The 20,368-nt window shown below is 34.0% G+C and overlaps 1 protein-coding gene across 2 annotated transcripts in view; it reads right to left on the bottom strand.

Moving 5' to 3' along the window:
* The window catches only part of HAT1 (histone acetyltransferase 1), a 77,923-nt gene that overhangs the window by 24,766 nt on the left and 32,789 nt on the right, over nt 1-20,368 (bottom strand). For both annotated transcript variants that reach the window (XM_072612310.1, XM_072612311.1), the window contains exons 3-8: nt 18,559-18,634; nt 16,598-16,718; nt 1,838-2,017; nt 1,429-1,550; nt 824-928; nt 409-515 (exon numbers count right to left, since the gene is read on the bottom strand). In XM_072612310.1, coding sequence (XP_072468411.1) covers nt 409-515; nt 824-928; nt 1,429-1,550; nt 1,838-2,017; nt 16,598-16,718; nt 18,559-18,634 — 711 coding nt within the window. The remainder of the gene's footprint in view (nt 1-408; nt 516-823; nt 929-1,428; nt 1,551-1,837; nt 2,018-16,597; nt 16,719-18,558; nt 18,635-20,368) is intronic.

The following is a 20,368-nucleotide window of genomic DNA, read 5'->3' as shown; positions in this document are numbered from 1 at the left end:
AGGAAAATGAAATACCCATAAGTTATTAAAAATTTACTAATTTATATCACAATCAAAATAACCCTTTCTTCATGGTTTCAACAAAGGAGGCAGTACAAAAAACAGATATTGAAAAACTAAACTTTCTGAAGAATAACCTGACTAAATAAAAAGTTACAACCATTTCAACATAATAAAAATGAATTGTGAACTTGGAAAATCCTTTCTATCAAAACATTCCATACAGATAATTAAAAAGATACAGCCACTGCCCCCTAATAAGCTTACAATCCAAAATGTCCTATATAAGCCATGGTACCAGCTGAAGTCTTAATTCAATTGTGACAGATACATAATACAAAATTTAGGCACTTAAAGTAGAAATTTTTCAGTAACTTAATCTGAAGGTGAAAATAAAGATTCACATACCTGTAATATCAAGAACTACAGGAGAAGAAATGTAATATCTATGAACTGTTTCAAAAAGTTGGGCACCATGGCCTTCACCTTGAAATGGAGGCAATATCAACATCTGGCTACAATACAGAAAGAAATCATTTTTAAATTTTAAAAGAGAGATACCATTTGAAATCTGAAATCAGTTTTATATGATTAACAACTTTAAGAGTACCATAAAATCATGGAAACTTTATCTCCAAGAAATGTTTATCAAAACATCTTCCCTATTGTTTCAAAGGGCACAATGAAATAAATCAGTGCATACACACTAGATAATGGCGATTTTTTTTTTAAACAAATCAACACCATTATAACAAGTATTGGAAACTTCAGCAGTTCCCTCTTCTGAAATAAAAGACAAGGCACGTGTTACACTGCCAATTACCTTACACGTGGCCGGGTTTTGTCTGGGTACACATAGTAATTATAGACTGTCATGTAGCCTACGGTCGCAAAGAGCGTAGCTCCATCCTTATTATACTTCTCAAATCTGCAGATAAAACAGAAAGCCAAGCAGGTCAATTACAGTCGCGCTCCCATGCAGTGTCCATTTTCTTTTCCATTCTCTGACTGAATTTTCAGTGTCAGCAAGCTACTCTGTGAGGGCCCAATGGATACACCTGCTATGTTCTGAATGTACAATTCACTTAATTGGTATGCAGCAACTTGGATAAATCAGACCTCTTTACATCACTTCAGTGCACTTGCCTATTATAAAGATGAATAGGTGGCAAGTAAAAGAAAACACAGGCAAAGCTCATTTTACTGTTTAAGCCTACATTCAGGGCTCTAACGGACAACAGCATTTAATTCAGCTCTATTCTCAAGATCTCCCAAAGCATAATGAAGGAAAACTCAAGCCTGATAAACAATAGTTTTTCTTTCCTGGGAAAAATATCATTATACTGTCCCAATAATTGGCCCGCCACAATTAAAATGCAGGCTTTGTGGAGGTAATAAGGTCTACTGTTGCTTTAGAACTGTACTTACACTAGAAAGTAGTTCCATCTTTCATCATCCACGTCAATAAAGCTAGCAGTTTCAATAAACCACATCAAAAAGGTCTGAAGCCTTTCATGATATTCTCGAAAGCCTGTACATGTCATGTCAGCCTAGGGAAAAAGCCAAGAAAAGTCAGGTGAAACTCATCACAGAGGTAAGTGAAAGTCTGTAGAACACAAAACTGTCCTGTGGGAAAATGTCTGGGAGCAGAATGCTCTGATTAAGATGTGTATACACCCACACACCCACATACTCTGAAAAGAACTTTTTTTTTAATGATAAGCACTATAATCTGCAGTCAAGAAAGATCACTGAAAATAAACTAAATACTGGATAAAACCTTCAGCAAATTAAATGTGTCAATTTATGCTAAACAAATATCTAGTTTTGTTCTTACCTTGTATATTTCGTAGGTAATGTTTTCTCCTGCTTCTTTATTGTGAACTGAGTATGTATGGAGTAATGTTCCAAAGGGCTTAAAATTAACTTCCTTTTCCAACAATGAAATAAAATCATCTGTGTTCGTACAAAACCCTGGAGGAATGATTTCTCTAATTTTGCTCTCAACATCATCTGCCTAAGGATTGGACATTAAAAAATTAAAATCAACATTTAGCCTTAATATGTAGCTGAAAACATTTAAAACCTTTAAAGCATAAGTAGGACTCACGAGACCATGTAACTTCAGTTTATACTTATAATATATAATTGAAAGCAAGGATATAAACTTGTAGTGAATTGAGGAGATTGTTATGTATAAGAGCATCTAGTCATATCTAAAATCACACTGATTTTGTCAAACTGTAATTTAATAAAAGGAGGTCAGATAACCACTGCAATATTTTTCCTGGTTTTGCAGTTGTGAACACAATATGATTGATGCTGACTGTACTCCTACATAATCTTTGAAGTTTACCAATTTTAAAAGTTTAGAAACTGGGCTACATAGGAAGAGACCAACATGTTTCTCTATTCAAGAAAGGGTTGCCTTCAGTAGTGGGATAAAGCTAATGACTGGGCAAATGAATAGGAATCTCACAATGAAGAAGGGAGGGCACCTCTCAACTCCTCCATACATAAAAAATTAAGGGTTTTTGAAGATATTTAATACAAGAGATTTCCAACAAAGTTATTTTTTACATCAGCATTTTGGAAATATACACTAATATAATATAAATATGTACATACATTCATATCTATTTGTCGTGATTTCTATAGACTTAGATTTATGGAAGGAGAAAAAGCAAGTCTTAACAAAATTAAATTCAGAGATTAAAATTACCCTTGTTAAACAACCCTGGTGAATGTTCAGACTATCAGCTGAGCAGACTTCATAATCCTTTTCAAAACCCAAAAAGACCACTTGATTGAATACATTTACTACTTCTCTTTAACCATGAATATTTGATGAAGTCTCACAATAAAGTATTACTGCTTCTCACCAGGCAATAAAACTTAATGAATTGGTCTCAACTTAACAAAACCTTACCCCTCAATACAGTCCCTAAAAGCCTGACATTACATTCAACAAAATGAGCTTGCATTCTATTCAAACTTTTTTCTGAACAATGAGGCCAGGTTTTTACTTAATGGAGTTTGCCGTGAGTTCAGCTGTAATGTTTGTATTGTATCTATTTCCACAAGGACTGACACAAGAACACTTTGTGTTAACTTACTAAGCAGCTCTTTCACACCGTTTACATGCATGATGGGTATTAGTTCTAAACCAAGACCCTTGCTACTTAGCATTCAAAACAGGGAAATTAAGATGCTTAGAACAAAATACACTACAAAAGGCTAATACAACATGCTACTAATTCCTGTCCTTTCAACCATCTTTAACTAAGTAGAAGCAATGCACCTGCAGATGAATAGCACTTTATCATCATTCAGTTACAATTTTAGGATGGAGAACCATGGATGGAGTTTATCACAAACAAGTTGTATTTTCAATGCATTAGTACCACCAACATTTATATTTAACTTGTTTTCTATCTGTAAAAAAGAGCTATTAAACAGTTAAAATATAGCTCTACAATACTTTGCCCCTAAGCTTACTTTTAATACATACATAGTCTCTGCATCTGATTCATCAAAATAAAAGAAGCTGAATTTACCAGAATTCTTTTTTGTTCTTTGTTCACTTTCTAAGCAGGATTTGATAAATATCTCCCTCTAAAACTACTGGTTAATCCAAACAACAGAATGGTAAAGATAAAATTAGAGATTTTATTTTACATTATCAATGTAATTTAAATAAAGGAAGAATAACATTTTTCAAAAGCCTGTTCTCTGGTGATTCAAATACAAAGATATTACTGATTAATAATTTTAAGTTGGGTGGAATAGTTAAAGTTCTATGTTTATAAGGTCCCCAACCTGAATAATTAAAAAAAAAATCAGTTTAAAGACCTGGCAAGTCATCTAACATTTTAAATTTTACATTACTCTCAAAAACTCCCATGAGATACTTAGCGCCTTCAACACAGAATATATATAGTATGATCAGTTTACAACTTTGTAACAATTCTTTCAATCACTTCAAATATTTCTTAGTTAAACCCCTGTTTACATTCCAATGAAAGAGATGCAAGGATCACTTGGCTATGCTAGTGTTGGAAGGACGTAGCAATATCAATTTTTTTAATCTAACAAAGTTTTTTAAGCCCAAAGATTTTAACCTTCAAGATAATAGATTATAAACTATAAAACTATAATAAATGACACCAATTAACATGAAAGATATCCAGATAAAACGTTTTTAATACAAACACCTTAATTTTAATCTTTAAAATGTTAAAAGTGAATGGGAAAAGTACAAAGGGTATGGGTTAAATATTCTAAAAGTATTAATTTCCATTCCTAAAAATATTAACTACAATGCATTTATCTGATTTATATAACAAAATTCACTGTTAAAATTTGAATTCACATTCCCTCCCTAAAAACTGCAAGATAAATTTTAAGACCACTAACTGAGATTTTAATCTTTACTTAGTTTTCTGAAGAAAATGAACAAATCAACAAAATGTATGTATAACAATGTGACTTATAACGTACACACACACACACACACACACACGGAAGATGGAAGTACTAAAGAAAATTATCTTTTGGTTAATGAAATTTAATACTAAGGGTTAAGCCAAGTTCATCTTTTTGTTTTAAGTCTTTATAAAGCATTTCATTAAAGTAGGTGTTTATTTTCCTATGTTAGTAAATAGAGTATGTTGAAGAACATTCAACTTTGCATTCTAAAATCTCAAGTATGCTTGTACAATACTGTAGGTTGAAGGAGTCATATTCCCAACTTCTTTTATAAAGAATGAAGATCCCTACTTAATATAAAAAATGCCACAGAACCCAACAATATTAGCTGTGATTTTAGCACCTACTGATAGCAGAGTACAATGGAAGGAGTGCTGAACTTGAAGAATCAGATGCCCTGCATTCAATTATCAGCTCTACCATTTCCCACAGGGGTGATGGTGAGCAAGTCATTTTGTTGGTCTGGTCTTAAATTTCTCACCTGTAACTAAACTAAATGGCTTCTAAGGACCCTTTCTAGCTCTAGAGCTATGATCTTATGCTGAAAGAAAAACATGGCAATGAAAAACTATGAATTCGATACATGTTTAAGGTGATTCTGTGTCTATCTGATTAATCACATCTATATATATTTGAAAAGGATTAACAGATAAAAATATAAAACTTTCAACGGGCCCTTTATTCAAGCAGCATATTCTGCTAGAGCTAAATAAATAATAAAATGACAATGTTTGATACATATGGATTCATAGACCCGTGACAATAATCTTTCAGCTTCTAGGTTGGGAATCATTGACCTAGAATATATTCTTGAAAAGGATTTTCTGTATTTGCCTTTTTGGGGATAAACAACTCTCTCATTGAAGCTTGGTTTCCTAACATTTGAGTTCTTCTAAAAGTTGAGCCTGGGGAAAAAAACTGAGTTTTTGAAAAATTTTCTGGGTTACGATTAATGTTTTAGACTAAATGATCTCTAATTATTTTACTCAATATAGTATACAATGTGCACATAACAACAAGATGGGCTTTATTTCATTACTGTGTTAACAATCAGCAATATTAGAATCACTACTGATCCTTTCTCTAGTTCAGGGTAGGGTAGTGAAAAAGTACACTGGATTTGAAGTCAGAATAACTGGATTAAAATCTTAGCTATCCATATCTATATCTATAATATCTACATATTACTACCCTGGACAAAATTTCCTTATCTATAGAATGGGAGCATTAAGTTAAATGTTCTCAGGTCCCTTCCAATTCTAAATTCTATAATTCTAGTATTTATGAGACTATGAACATTCTACTATTTCCGGTATGAATAATTTTGCTGATATTTAAACACAAGACATCACAATCTTATTGTCTTTTAAAAAGTGACACTCTCTACCTCCAGTTCTTACTAGTTATTTTTGCAGTTAGTAAGAAGAAAAAAATATAGTAGAGACTTGATGACTGAAAACTATTTTGACTGAAAACATGATTAAAAAAACATGATAAAAAAATTAGAGAAGCATTCATAAATTTGCACAATCTCACTTATATTGGAAAAATAGTATTTTTATTAAACAAGCAAAAAAAACCCTGAATGAGTTGAACCTTGATAATTTTCCTTGATTACTTATAAAACAGGTTTTGTGTTATATTTGATTTACAGTGAGTTTGCACTCTTCTTTTTTGCTTCATGAAATTCCTGGGCTAATTTTTGAAAAACTAAAGATATTTTACAATGAAGTTTTGAACATAAACACAGTACTTATGAAGTATCACTATCATACCTTATTCAAAAGCTAACATTGTTAAAAAGTGACAGATTTGATTTTCACCTCTCATATTTGCCTATGACCACCAACAACATAAAATAAGCAGTGATATTACCAGAAAATGGGCAGCAGGATGTGGATGTAGAATTCAGAAAAAAGGGACAAATTAGTTTCTGAATAACCAAAAGTTAGCTGTACTGAACTAGAAGTTCTCAAAGGAAGAAATTCAATATGAAAAAATGTTCTAAATCACTAAAAATTCAACTGCATGAAAAATGTTTTCACTCACTAAAGAATTAAAACAACCTTAGGGTTCCACTTCTCAACCATCAAATTATCAAAGATGATAGAAAAAAGACAATAACAAATGTTAGAGGGGCTTCAGGAAAACAGGCACATTAAAGCAGCTGTTACTTGGCCCAGCTGTTCTGTAAAGCAACTTGGAACTATGCCCCAAAGGTCACTAAACTGTTCATGTCCTTTGACTACTAGGTATCTCACTTCTAGGCTTATACCCAGGAAACTCAAAAAAAGGAAGAACTCATATTCTAAAAAATATTTAATGGCAGCACTTTTTGTTCTAGCAAAGAACTGGAAACTAAGCAGGTGCCCACTGGTTAAAAGAATAACTGAACAAATCATGGCATATGAATGTAATGGAATACTACTATGCCATAAGAAATGATGAAAAAGACCATTAGAGAAACCTAGGAAGAATTTTTTAAACTTCTACTCACATAATGAAGTGAAAAGAATCAGGAGAACAATTCATACAATATAATGTTTACTAACCATAACTTCAGAGGACCAATGATGAATCATGCAGAATGAAATATATTTTTGGATACAGACAATATGAGAATTAGCTTAAGATTTCTTAATTTGTTTTTCCAATGGAAGATAGAAGGAAAGGATTCTTACTGTGGAGTTCTTCTCTCTATCACTCCCCCAAAAAGAAAAAGGGTTATTTAAATTTTTTTTTTTTAAATGCACACAAGAGAAAAGAAGGAACACCAGAAGAAAACACAAACATGACAGTTTTAAAAATTATCTGCTGAGTCTACTAATGCTTAAAAGGAAAAGCAAACTATACATAAAAAAGATATGCAGTTTCACATACAATCTTTTTCCTGTTTAATGCTCATTTCATTTGGTGTTTGTTAAATTAAGAAAAAAACTATTTATTAAACCAGAACAAGCACTAACTTATCTGCAAAGATGATAGTGTCAGACATGAAGAAATCCTAATTACAATGAGATAAAAAGCAATCTGAAGGGATCTCATTTTACTTTAGAAAAAGAAAACAGATGCCAGGGCCATTTTATATGAAGGATAGATTTTTTTTTTTAATTTTAAAAACTTTAGAAATCAACTGAACATCAAAATTAGCAGTTCTTTGTAGCTGGATGATATAAATCACGAAAATAAAAACTACTGTACTTAATTTTTTAAAGTGATTTGCATTTAAGTGTAGCTAGTGGGGAAAAGAAACCTAAAAACATTGTGTGTAGAGCCTAGGTATTATTTGTAAGTGCTTTAAATTTATGGTAATTCTGATAACATTATTTTTTAAAGCCACTTCTTATTTCTACATGTCAAATTAACCATTTGTTGCTTTCTATGCAGATTTTCAACCTTTAAAACAATTATGGAATAAAACGTTCTTCAGTTTCCTTAAAGCCACAACTGGATTATAAAAGCAGTTTTCTGGCTCCTGCTCTCTCTCTCTTACACACTTCCACATTCTTTATCTTGAACACCATGGCCTCCTAAAGACATGCCTTTCATTTTATCTGCCTTCTCAACTAAGAGCCACAACGATGCATGGCATCCTAGTGCCAATCTCATATACTTCTCTTATTTGCCCCTAGCTTTAAAATCCAACTTTATTTCCCACTATCACCTACTGAGTTATTCCTAGGAAGCTATTCATAGTCCTCTACGTATATCATGCTCATTCTCACATCACCATGTACTGGTTCATAACTTTTCTTTTCACCTAAAACAACTTTCAACTTTTCCTCAATACAACGAGAAATATCTACCTTAAGAGTCAACACAATATCATTAAAGAAATATCAGAAGTATTCCTTCTAAAAACAGGTATAAATTGCACTACTACTTTTATGTGAAATGCTACTGGAAATCTTAACAATTGCAATGAGTCTGAAAAAGGTTATTAGAAGAATAGACAATGATAACTGATGGGTCACAGAAATATAGTAAAAATGGCAATATTTAGTTAATTTAGTTAATAGGACACAAAATCAAAACAAATCATGCCCAAACTTGGCAAAAAATAATTATAAGCAACAAAACTCAAAGACAATGGGGATTAAGATTATGATGGAACAAGCACACTCATGGAATGCCACTGGAACTGCAAACCCAGAACATCTCTGAATGATGTAATCTAGCAGTATGAAGTAGAATTTATAAGAATAATTATATCCTTTCATACCCAACAACAGTAGTCTAGGGAATATATGCTTAAAAGTTTTATTTAAAAAAAAAAAAACTTGGTGAAAAATTTTCATAGCAGCACTACTTATAATTGCCAAAACTAAACGCATCTAAATGTCCATTAATAGGAAAGAGAAAAATCTCTCCCTCCAAATCTAGCAGCTTTCAAATTCTAGAGCATCTTACCTGTTTCAGAAAGCTTTCTTCTAATTCATAGCATTTCTTCTAGTAGTTGATATCAAAATTTCACGTGTAAGTGTTCTGTAGTCTGACCCAAATTGTGTTTTCTCCCCCAGCTAGATTATAAATTCCATGATAGCAGAGCCATGTTTTGTTACATTTTCATCAGTGGCTAGTACAATTCTGGAGACTTGCTATGTGCTCAATAAATGCTTGCTGATATAAAAATAATATAATGATCTTGATACATGTCCTGTCTAGAAAACATATTAATTTATACAAAAGATGAGAACTTAAATACTGGAAAAAAAATTTAACCTTGTGTAACTTCTAAAGAAAGGAGGCAAACCCACTAAAAAAAATTCACCTAACTCTAGATTTTCTTTCCCTCATTCAAAAAAAAAAGTAAAAAAGAGGATGGCAAAGGGAATGTCTGAACACATTTAAATGGTTTTTGACTAGAAGAGAGTAAGATACTCCATAAAGTAACTTAAAATCAAAGAACACTGATTTCTCAGTGAAAATGTATTTCTAAACGGAAAAAACAGGTTTTCAAGCATGGAACAATTAGAAGTCAATGTAAATACATAGCTATTTTCCCTGTATACAATATTTGAAAGATTTATCAATAATTAAGTCAATATTTCTTTTTAAAGAAATCAATTTAGCTCAGTTAGCCTTACAACTAAAAAAAACGCATATAGACAAAGAGTTTCATGAGGACAAATACCAATAGCACTTTAAAAAGAATAACTAACTTGTGTTTAGATGATTTAATGACATTTAATTGTGAAAAACTACATATTAATAAGACTTCTGTGATTAATTGCTAGCTGATTTAAGATTACATCTTTTCAAAATTGAGGCAGCTGCCATACTGGACATGAATAGTAGTTAAACAGTCAACTTAGAACGAGTTCAGGCCCTACCTCTGACACATATTGGCTGTGTCACTTAAGCAAGCCAGTCAATCAATAAACATTTATTAAGCAACTACTATGTGCCAGACACTATGCAAAGTACTAGTAATACAAAATGAAGCAAAAGTTAAATCATAATCGTCAAAGAACTCACAACCTAATGAGGGAGACAATGAAAATACAAACAAGCTATATACAGGACAAATAGGAAATAACAGAAGGCAGGCACTAGAATTAAGAGGAACTGGGAAATGTTTCCTTCAGAAGATGAGATTTTAATTGGGACAAAAAGGAAGCCAGCAGATGGAGATGAAAAGAGCATTCCAGGCATGGAAGATAGCCAGAGAATCTGCCAAGAGTAGAGATTTGGAAGTGTCTTAATCATAGAACAGCAAGAAAGCAAGTGTCATTGGATCAAAGACTACAACGTGAGGAATCAAATATAAGAAGACTGGAAAGGTAGGAAAAGGCAAGCTATGAAAGGCTTTGAAAGTTAAAGAGAACCAATGAATAGAGTTGAATAAAGAGGTAACATGAATTGACCTGCACTTTAGGAAAATCACTTTGGTAATTGAATGGAGGATTGATTGAAGTGGTGAAGAAACTTGATGCAGACAGAGCAACCAGCAGGCTATCACAACAGTCAAAGTATAAGGTGATGAAGGCCTGTATCAGAACAATGTCAGTGTCAGAGAAGCCAGAGGGATATATTTGAGAGGTGTTGGAAAGGTGAAATCAAAAGACCTTGGCAACAGATTGGATAAGGAGGGTGGGGGAGTAGGGGTGAGTCATAGTAAGGATAACACTTAGGTTGTGAGTCTGGGATTAGTGGGGATGGTGTTGCCCTCCATAGTAATAGGAAGTTAGGAATGACAGAGGACTCGGGAAAAATGAGTTCCATTTTCGACATGTTGAGTTTAATATGTCTACAGGAATTCAGTTCTAGATGTCTGAAAGACCAGTTAAAGATGCAAGACTGGAGGTCAACAAAGAGTTTAGGACAGGATAGGTAGATAGGAGAATCGTCTACATAGGAATGGTAATGAAAATCCATGGGAATTGATAAGGTCACCAAGTGAGGTAGTATAAAAGAAGAAGAAAAGAGGGCCTCTGCCTCTTTTAGGCCATGTGCCATAGCTCGCCTCAGAGCACAGTGGTATTCTGCTTGAAGCATCCAGGGATGTAAGATGCCTGGTAATTAGTAACCCACAATTTCATGGGCATACAACGTTGTTACTGATTTTTCAGGGATCACTCTTGTTCCCAAAGGACAGCTAACAAGAGCATACCTTTTACAGTATTTGAACTCTGTGGGACATCTATGGTTAGAGGGTGTGATCTAGATGAGGATCCGACAAAGGAGACTGAGGAGAGATGAGATAGGTAGCAGGAGAATCAGGAGAAGACAGTGGTGTCCCAGAAACCTAGAGAGAAAGAGTATTAAGAAGGAGAGAGTGGTCAACAGTGTCAAAGGCTACAAAGAAGTGAATGAAGATTGAGAAAAGGCCACTGGATTTGGCAATTTAGAGACCAAGGATAACTTTGGAAGGAGCAGTATCAGTGAAATGATGAGGCTAGAGGCCAGACTGTAGGAGGTCAAGAGAAGAGAAAGTGGAGGCACCTATTGTAGACAGCCTTTTCAAGAAGTTTAGGCACAAAGAGAAATAAAATGATACAAGGCACAGAAAGATCAAATTAGATTTTTTTCAGCATGGGGTTGACATGGGCATGTTTGTAGGTAACAGGAAAGGAGCCAGAGGACAGGGAGTGATTGAAAATACATGATAGAATGAAGACAACAGCAGGCAAATCTGTTGGAAGAGACAGGGTGGGATAGGATTGCTTGAGCAAAGAGGGGTTAATTTTGGCAAGGAGTAAAGCCACCTCATCATGCGACATGGGTGAAGGAGGAAACAATGGCAGAAAGCATATGAGTGATATGAGACGGGAAAAGGGGAGAAGACGGAACTGATGGAGAATGACCTCAATTATACTATAAAATACAAGGCAAAGTTCTCAGCTGAGAAAGTGGTAGAGAGGGGAGCCCTGAGAGGTTTAAGGAGGGAAGAATAGGTTTGGAAGAGTCACTGCAGAAACTGGCATAGTAAGTTGACAAGGCAACCATAGTAGGATTGTCTAACAGCAGTAAGGACCTGGTTGAGATTGTGTAGTCTAAATCTGTGATAGACCCAATTAGAGGAGTTGCATGATTTTTTTCATCTTCAATTCAGCAGCATGTATGGTGGATGGTGGAAGTTAACCAAGGCTGAGGATTGGCAGGGTACAATCAGTGAAATCATAAGGGAGCTAGGAACTCAAGAGAAGACAGCGTAGAGTTGAATTGGGTCACTAAGGGAATAAAGATATGGAAAAGAGGAGAGAATGGCAAGTGCAGGGGAAATGAACTGGAGGGCACAAGGGGGATGAAGATTAAGGTTATATATAAGAAAACGGATAAAGGTGAAAAGTCAATTGATTATAGTCAGATAAGGGGATTTCAGAATTCTTCAATGTGGTGGTGGTAGATTTATAAGTGATGGCAAAATCAAGAATCTGACTACCTTTGTATATAGTTGAGGTGGGTTGGAGGAGTAACTTATGGGAAATGAATAGGTTGAGAAATAATTATACAGTGTTTGAAAAAGAGCCAGTATATATGCTGAAGTCTTCTAGTATGAGAGCAGGCATTGGAGAAGAAAGAAAAACTGTGAGGCTTGTACCAAACTCATTGAAGAAAGAAGGGGAACAGTTTGGAGGTTTGTTAACAGCTACCAAGTTTTTGATAAGGTGGTATATATGAATAGCATGAACTCAAAGACAGAGAGATTACTGAGTGGTAAAGATAGGGAGAGAACCTTAAAGTGGCAATAGGGAGCAAAATTATTCCAACACCCCTGCTTTGGCCAGTGAGCTAAAGCGAATGAGTGAATAGTGCAGTCGGGACTAGGAAGGGTGGCAAAGGAGACTCTCCCGTCACAGGAGTCCGGTTTCATTAAGAGCTAGTAGCTGGAAGAAATGGAAGAGGTAAAGATTTAGGATGATGGGAAATGTGTTGCCTATGGAACAGGCATTTCAGGGGTCACAATGGAAGGAGTTGAGGGATGGGGATTTGGTTGGAACTTTAGAGTAGGAGGGTTGAAGAGAGATGAGAATAAGGAATCAGATTGTGGGAGGATGAGGATGGGTAATAAGGTTTGGATGATGACCTATAGGGGTTCAGAAACACTGGGATATGTCGAGTATAACTGAAACTGTTTTTCATTGAGTGGAAGGCACCATTCCTCTTCTCAAACGTGGCTGGAAACAAATGTAGCATAAAATGGAAGGCATCGTGGTCAGATGGGAGATGCTGTTTCATCAATCCTCTTCCCTCCAAAAGTTGGAGATCAGGCAGAAGGTGGGGCAGCAACAGATGGAAGTCAGATTGACAAAGCAGAAAGAAGTCCAACTCTCTACTGAATTTTCTTCCCTCTTCCCTCAAGGGATGGGCACAGCTGAGATGGAAGGCCTGAGGTCAAAGGGAAGATTGCTCCACTTTGTACTGGATGTTCTGCTCAGTTCTGCCCTTTATTGTCTTCCCTTAGGGGACACACACAGGAGATGGAAGACACGTGGTCAAAAAAGGCCTCTTCTCACCTAAGGCTGAAGATGAGGCATCACCACAGGATGTGGTAGGCTGCAGAGTAGGATGAAACTGCTTTGGGAAAGACGAAAATCACCCAGTCCACTTAAGGAATTCATTTAACTTCTAAATTTCTCAAGCAATATTTTAAGGCTATTAAGTTGTAGCACAGTTGCAGATCTGTATAGGTGGAGGAAGTTTCTTCACCAGGAGCTACCTATACCAATGAAATCACAGGCCTGGACACTAAAAACAATCTTTTAAAAAACTGAATCATCACAACCTACCATTGGCCTCACCTGCATTATCAACAAATTTTAAATGTCCATAAAAGTACACTACATATAAATGAATACTAGAATCCCTTCAGACCATGATCTGGATAAAGTTGTTGATTTTGAATTAGTTGTAGCTGTTTCTTTTCCACTAAGCTCCCTACACCAATCTTGATAGAAGATCTTAACCTCAACGCCAATAATCTCTTCACCCCATATCCCTTCAATCAACTTAGAACACGGAACAAAAAAAAGGGGGAGGGGTGGAGGAAGTCTCCTAAAAAGGCAAAATGGACTCAATTCTAAAAAGGTTTTTATCTTTTTGGAAGGAGTTAGAACTGGCTATTAAAGGCATATACACTAACAGTAATCAATGATAACCATGAGCAAAGGAAGGTATTCAAAACCTATAAAAATAGATAAGAACTCAAAATAGAAGTGTGAAGCTATGTCTGTATTATAGTCAAAGGTAAAAATGTTTAAGAAAGGTTAAATTTGTTCAATAAACTCTGTTTAAGGTAGAAATGTAATATATTTTGGAAAGATTTACAACCAGCATAATTAAAATAAAAATCTTTTAATATTTAATGTGATAAACACTTGTCTGTGAATTCTTTTCAACAGGAAATGGCTGAACAAATTATGGTGTATCAATGTACTAGAATATGATTGCATTCTAAGAAATACTGAAAAGTCAGTCAGACTCAGAAATCTGGGAAGACTTGTATGAATTCATATGGAGTGAAAGGGCCCAGAACAATTTATATGTTGTGAAGGAAAACAAATCTTCTAGCCTGAGAAATTCTGACTAATGCAATATCCAATCTCGAACCCAGAAACCTCACGATGCAAAACATACTTCCCACCTCTTCACTTATCCTTTCAGGCCAGCTAGTGTGTGGATCCATTTGGCTTGACTATATACGTACTTGTTACAAGGGATTTTTTTTTGGAGGGGGGGCCAACAAAAGGGGGGGACAATCAGGAAAAAAATTAATATATACTCTAAAAATCAAACTATACATAAAAAAGAATAAAGACAAAGATGTTTTCATATACAGTTCTTTTTCTCTTTTCTTCTTTGTATATGTAAATATCTGCCATTTGTTAGATTCATTAGAAAAGAGGCAGTGAGTGCCTTTTCCTATCTCTTCTTCACTTAAGTCTGGTCATTATAATTATAGTTTGGTTCATTCATAAAAGCAATTTTATTACATCTAGGAAAAATTTTTCTAAAACAATATATTTCCAATTTTATAATAAATCAAGGAAAGTAGGGTTCATTTAACAAAAAACAGATTTGAAAGAAACTTTGCTAAAATGTATCTACCTTTTTATGAAAGGGATAAATATAAAGGATACCAAGAAAATACCAGTCAGGGTACTGATGAGCCTCTTGCTATGGGGGCCTTGGCAGGATTTTATAAAGACTATCTTTGGTGTGAGCACTTCAAGCTCACAGTAGAAGTCATGGGGGAAAATATTTGAATCTAAAGTTGCTGAAATTCTATATTGTGGTTGACTGATCTGGTAACAACTGGCATGACTCTACTGAATGTTATTTCTTGGGAAGCTATGAACTGGAACAGTGGAAATACATCAAGCACTTGATTAGCATGTGGATTATTCATTATATATATGATTGCCCTGAAAAAAATTAAAGAAGAATTATGGAGATCCTTCAAGTGAAAGGTGGAAAAGATGAGCTGAAATTGGTTAAACATAATGGAAACACAGTGACTTGTGACAGAGGGGGCATGGACCCTAGTACCATGAGCCAATCACTGATTAGGAGAAACAGTAATACTTGATACTAAGCATTGGTCCTGTAAATCTGATGTGTACTCTTTAGCAGAGGATAAATGAAAAAATTACATACTGTGTTGGTGTTCTCTTTATTGAATAAAAAAAAATTTCCCAGTCTTATAGTTCTCAATGATAATTTAGAGAAAAGATTTTGTTGTTAGGAAATGGCTTTACTGAGTGGAATAATAAAAAAACTAAGCAAGAATTAAGTTTGTAAGGGCCTAAAGAATAATGACTTTGGCAGATGAATTCTACAATATACCCAAAAAGAAATTGGAGAAAGAAAATACAGCTCTATACCAAATGTGTAAAATATAAGCCTCTCAGTTCATCATTTTTTTTAATGGCATGGCAAGTCAAGAGATTAGCTATATAAAAGATTAATGTGATAATAAATCAGAAAAAGGAACATTTTCGGAAGAATAAGTAAGTCTTTTTGGAAGCTGGATAAAACAAAAATATGTTTCAATTTGGATTAGAGAAACACATACTCAAAATACTCAACTTCACTCCTGCCCTGACCTCTATCTGGCTAGTTCAGTTTTGTTTCAATTGACTTCATTTTCTATGCTCAAGAGACGACAGTTCTAATAACAACAACAAACAACAAAATCCCTATGAAGTTAGAGTCAGAAGAAATCAATATGAAAATAGTGACTGATAAGGGAAATTGGAAAAAAAGTTTGCAAGCAAGTTTGGGGAAAGAGAATTCAAGATACTTTCTTCTACCCCACTGATTTCTATTACATAAAATGTGCAATAGTGAAGTTTCTCAGTAAACAATTTCTTAATCCACAATCTAAAGGTAATGGGAAGAGAACTCAAGCATTTGAAAGAAAAATGCAACCTTGGCACAAAAGGTCAAGGTGAAACAGTGTATAGAAAAGTAACTAAGAAATCAGATGGAGTAGAAACATGGCTATGTAATTTAAAGAATAGTAGAATCTTACAAAAAGCAGACAATTTACTATATGTAATTTAAAAAGTAGATAAAATAACCCTCTCTTATCTGCAAATGTTTAGAATGTAATATTTTAAACGTAACTAAAAATACAATAAAATATAAATTTTTCTGCTTTTACCTCTACACAGTCGAAATTCTCACTAACTTTAGACGCATACTCAATTCGGAACAGTGTTGACAGGTTACCAGCATTATAGTACAAAATGATCTTAAGACCCTTGTAACCGAAGACAGTTTCACTGGAAGGAAAAAAATAAACAGCAATCAAGAACCCAAGAGAAACAAAGAAATATATTAACTATCTATGGACAGTTTGAATTTGCATACATTAAAATATTTCTCATTGTTCATATAAAAACAAACATTTGTAAAAATAATTTAAGTAGCCACACACTGCATAGGAGGCAGAAGAGTTGAACCTGGACCTCAAGCAGTTAAAATTCTCAAAGTGGTTCCTCAATTGTTCTACTTCCTTATACCAACTTTCCATCTCTGTAAAAGGGAAGTGACCATATCCTAAACCCCCTCAGGAAACCAAGAGGTGAGGCAGTACACATCATCATATCTTTCAAACAGATGTTCCCAGAGACAAACACGATCATTAGAATTTCCCTGATAGGTGAAATAAGTCTGATTAAATAATTTCCCATAAAACTTCATGAGAGACCATGAGAAACCTAGAAAATGTATTTAAAAACAACAATGGCAGTTTCAAAACTCATCCTAGGCTACTACAGAAGAAATGTGGACAGGCTTTTGTCCTACTTTCATATTGGTGATGTTAAAAGGAAACAATCAGTTGACAAGGAATTAAGGCTCCATTTAAGTTTGTCACTAAGGGCTGAGTTATCTCCTCCTATCTCATTTAGACACCTGCCTTGTTGACCCCCTAAAGAACTGCACATAAACAACCATTTTTAAAAAAAAGATATCCTAAAGGATTGATAAGACACTACTGAGTATTTTCTAGGTGAAATGTGCCAAAAAGCAGTGATACTTATCAACTAATTCCCCAACCCATGCCATTACAGAGAATAATGGCAAAGAGGAATAAAATGAAATACTATAAGACATGTTTCTAATAAAATCAAGAGAGAAATTAGAAAGTGAAACATAACTGTTTTTATATGATGAAGTCTAATTCTTAAAACACAGAATGCCAAACTTTATAGGAAAACATTTTAATTCTCTTTTTAAAAAAGAACACTCAAAAAACTCAAATGGATACACCAATATTTCTCAAGTGGAATGTACTATGAAGAACTATTTATTGTCTAAAACAACAGAGCTCATGAACATTACCCCCAATGAAGCTGTAACCAAATACATTTAACAGTCAGTGAAAGTTAACACATGGTCAGATAATGAAAACAATAAGTACTATTAATGAGTTAAATAAAACCGTTGGAATTTATGTAAAAATCTGATAAAACTAAATTAAAATCCACAGAACACTGTTGACATATAGCACAACTGTGACTGACAATGGACTCACGTTCTTGGTTGACCTTTAAAAAAAAGTCATGGTCTCTTTGTGCATAATAGCACAATTATTCACAAAAACAATAATTCCATGATATAATAAAATTCCATTTAATCCAAAGTGGTAGAGGAATGTTACAGTTATTTTAACATTTTGGTTAACTTAGAGTCATCAAACATACTATATAAAACCATCATAAAGTGAATAAAAATAAAAATATAAAATATAATTTAAAATCTTTTTGAAGAATCAGAAAGTATTTTAAGATCCTGCAATGTCTCAGGTTTATGAAAAGTAATCACCGCTGTACTGAGATCTCATGACATCCTGCAGGTTGCTTTTCTTAATGGGCCCATTATCTATCTGCTTGTTTACTTTTCATAAATCATAATGGAAAAACAACCAGCTACTTAAAATTTCCAGTTATAAAAGAGTACAACATACATAAAATCTCAGTAACAAAAAATTCCCACCATAAGAATATATGAAATGTTATATAAAAGGCACACAGTAAACATGAAATTAATAACTAAGTGAAGCTAAAGAATAAATGTTTGTATCCTATTTATATTTGCCTATGTTTCTACAATACTTACTCATCACCAAATATTTGATGGCTGTACTCAGGATTAAAAGTTGTGCTGTCACTGTCAAGATCTTCAGCAAAGCGAACTAAAAAAACAAAACACATGAAATACACATATATACAATAGCAATTCCATTACAGCCTTCAGGGTTTTTCACTAATTTGTATCATTCTCCTATATTTACAATTGACTGGATTTTTATGAGACAATTCAATATGCAAGTTAGAAGTTTTAAAGCTGAAATACTCTAAAATCTAGCACTTTGGGAATGAAAGGGACAAGCAAAAATAAATAGTTACTTCACTAGAACAATGATTCTCAAATATCTTGGTTTCAAGACCCCACTACATTCTTAAAAACTTCCGAAGACTGCCAAAAGAGCTTTTCCTTACATAGGTAATATCCATCAATATTTTTAATGGCATCAGAACTAAAATGTTTAAGTATTATTATGAAAATAATGACCCTGCAGATCCTCTGAAATGACCTTAGGTAACCCCAAACTTTCTAAGACTACTTTGAGAACCACTGGTCTAGATGTACACACAATTCAACAAACATAAAAATATATTTTTTGATCTAGCCATTCTATAATAAATATAAATAAATAAACTATGAATTTCAGCAACAAGTTATCTTCCTCATGAAGCCACTCACTTATACTTAGGCTCCTTATGCTCATTAAGGACTTTAGATATAAGTATAGTTTTAAAATAAGACTCTCTTCTTTTCCACACTTTTTCCCTTCCTTCCCAGTGCCTCTTTCCCCAAAATGAGTATACTTTTATAAGCTAGATGACTCCTTTCCTTCAAAATGATCACTTTAGGAAGCTATATACTTACTTTCCTGATGCTGCTATTGAGAAAAATATTTTAAATCATCTTTTGAAACTGCAATGATACTGCCTATACTGTCAGACACAGTTGATACGTTCATTGGTTTTCATGAGCTGCCTTTTTCCTTTCTTTGTATCCCCAGAGCTTAGCACAGTGCCTGGCATATACAGAGTTCTTAATAATGCTTCTTGGTTGACTGAAACACAGCCTGCTTCATTGTCTCAGGATATTTTCTCTGCATTACAAAGTACTCTCAAACAAGTTGTTTAAAGGTTATACAGGTATTTGCAAAGGTACAGGTGATGGGAGGCAGGAGGGATGATAACAACAGCTAGCATTTCTAAAGCACTTGAAGACTGGCAAAGCACTTTAGAAATATTATCTCATTTGATACAACAACCCTGAGAGGTAGTTACTATTTTAATCTCTATTTTACAGATGAGGAAACTGAAGCTGATAAATTTCGCCCAGGAATACACAGAGAAAAGGGATAAGTGATTTGCCCAAGGTCATACAACTTAGTGTCTGAAGTTAGAATTAAACTAAGGTCTTCCTAATGTCAAGTTTAGTGCTCTAATCACTGTACCATCTAGCTGCCTAGAGAAGAGATCTAACATCAGTTTTGTATTTATCAATTAGTATATATCTAATTTTATTGTAACCTCTCCTCTTCCTTTCATATATATACATACATATACACACACACTTACACACACATGTATGTATGTGTATATACATGCATGAATATAGAAGAAAATACATACAAAGGCAAGTCAAAAGTCATGCTGTATATTTCCTTTCTTGGGTCACATGAGTATCACTAAAGGTTCAGGGCCAAATAGATGTGGTTTGTATTGAATAACTATGATTTTCCTTTAATTGTTCCCATAATAAAGAATTTCTTTTAACTATAATTTCCAGCTTATTTACTTTTCATCCCAAATCACTGCTTAGGAGCTATGATAATGCCTGCCTACTGATT

Source organism: Notamacropus eugenii, chromosome 5 (genome assembly GCF_028372415.1).
Source record: "Notamacropus eugenii isolate mMacEug1 chromosome 5, mMacEug1.pri_v2, whole genome shotgun sequence".
In the NCBI taxonomy this organism is placed as follows: domain Eukaryota; kingdom Metazoa; phylum Chordata; class Mammalia; order Diprotodontia; family Macropodidae; genus Notamacropus; species Notamacropus eugenii.
This window is presented reverse-complemented; position numbering and strand designations above follow the sequence as displayed.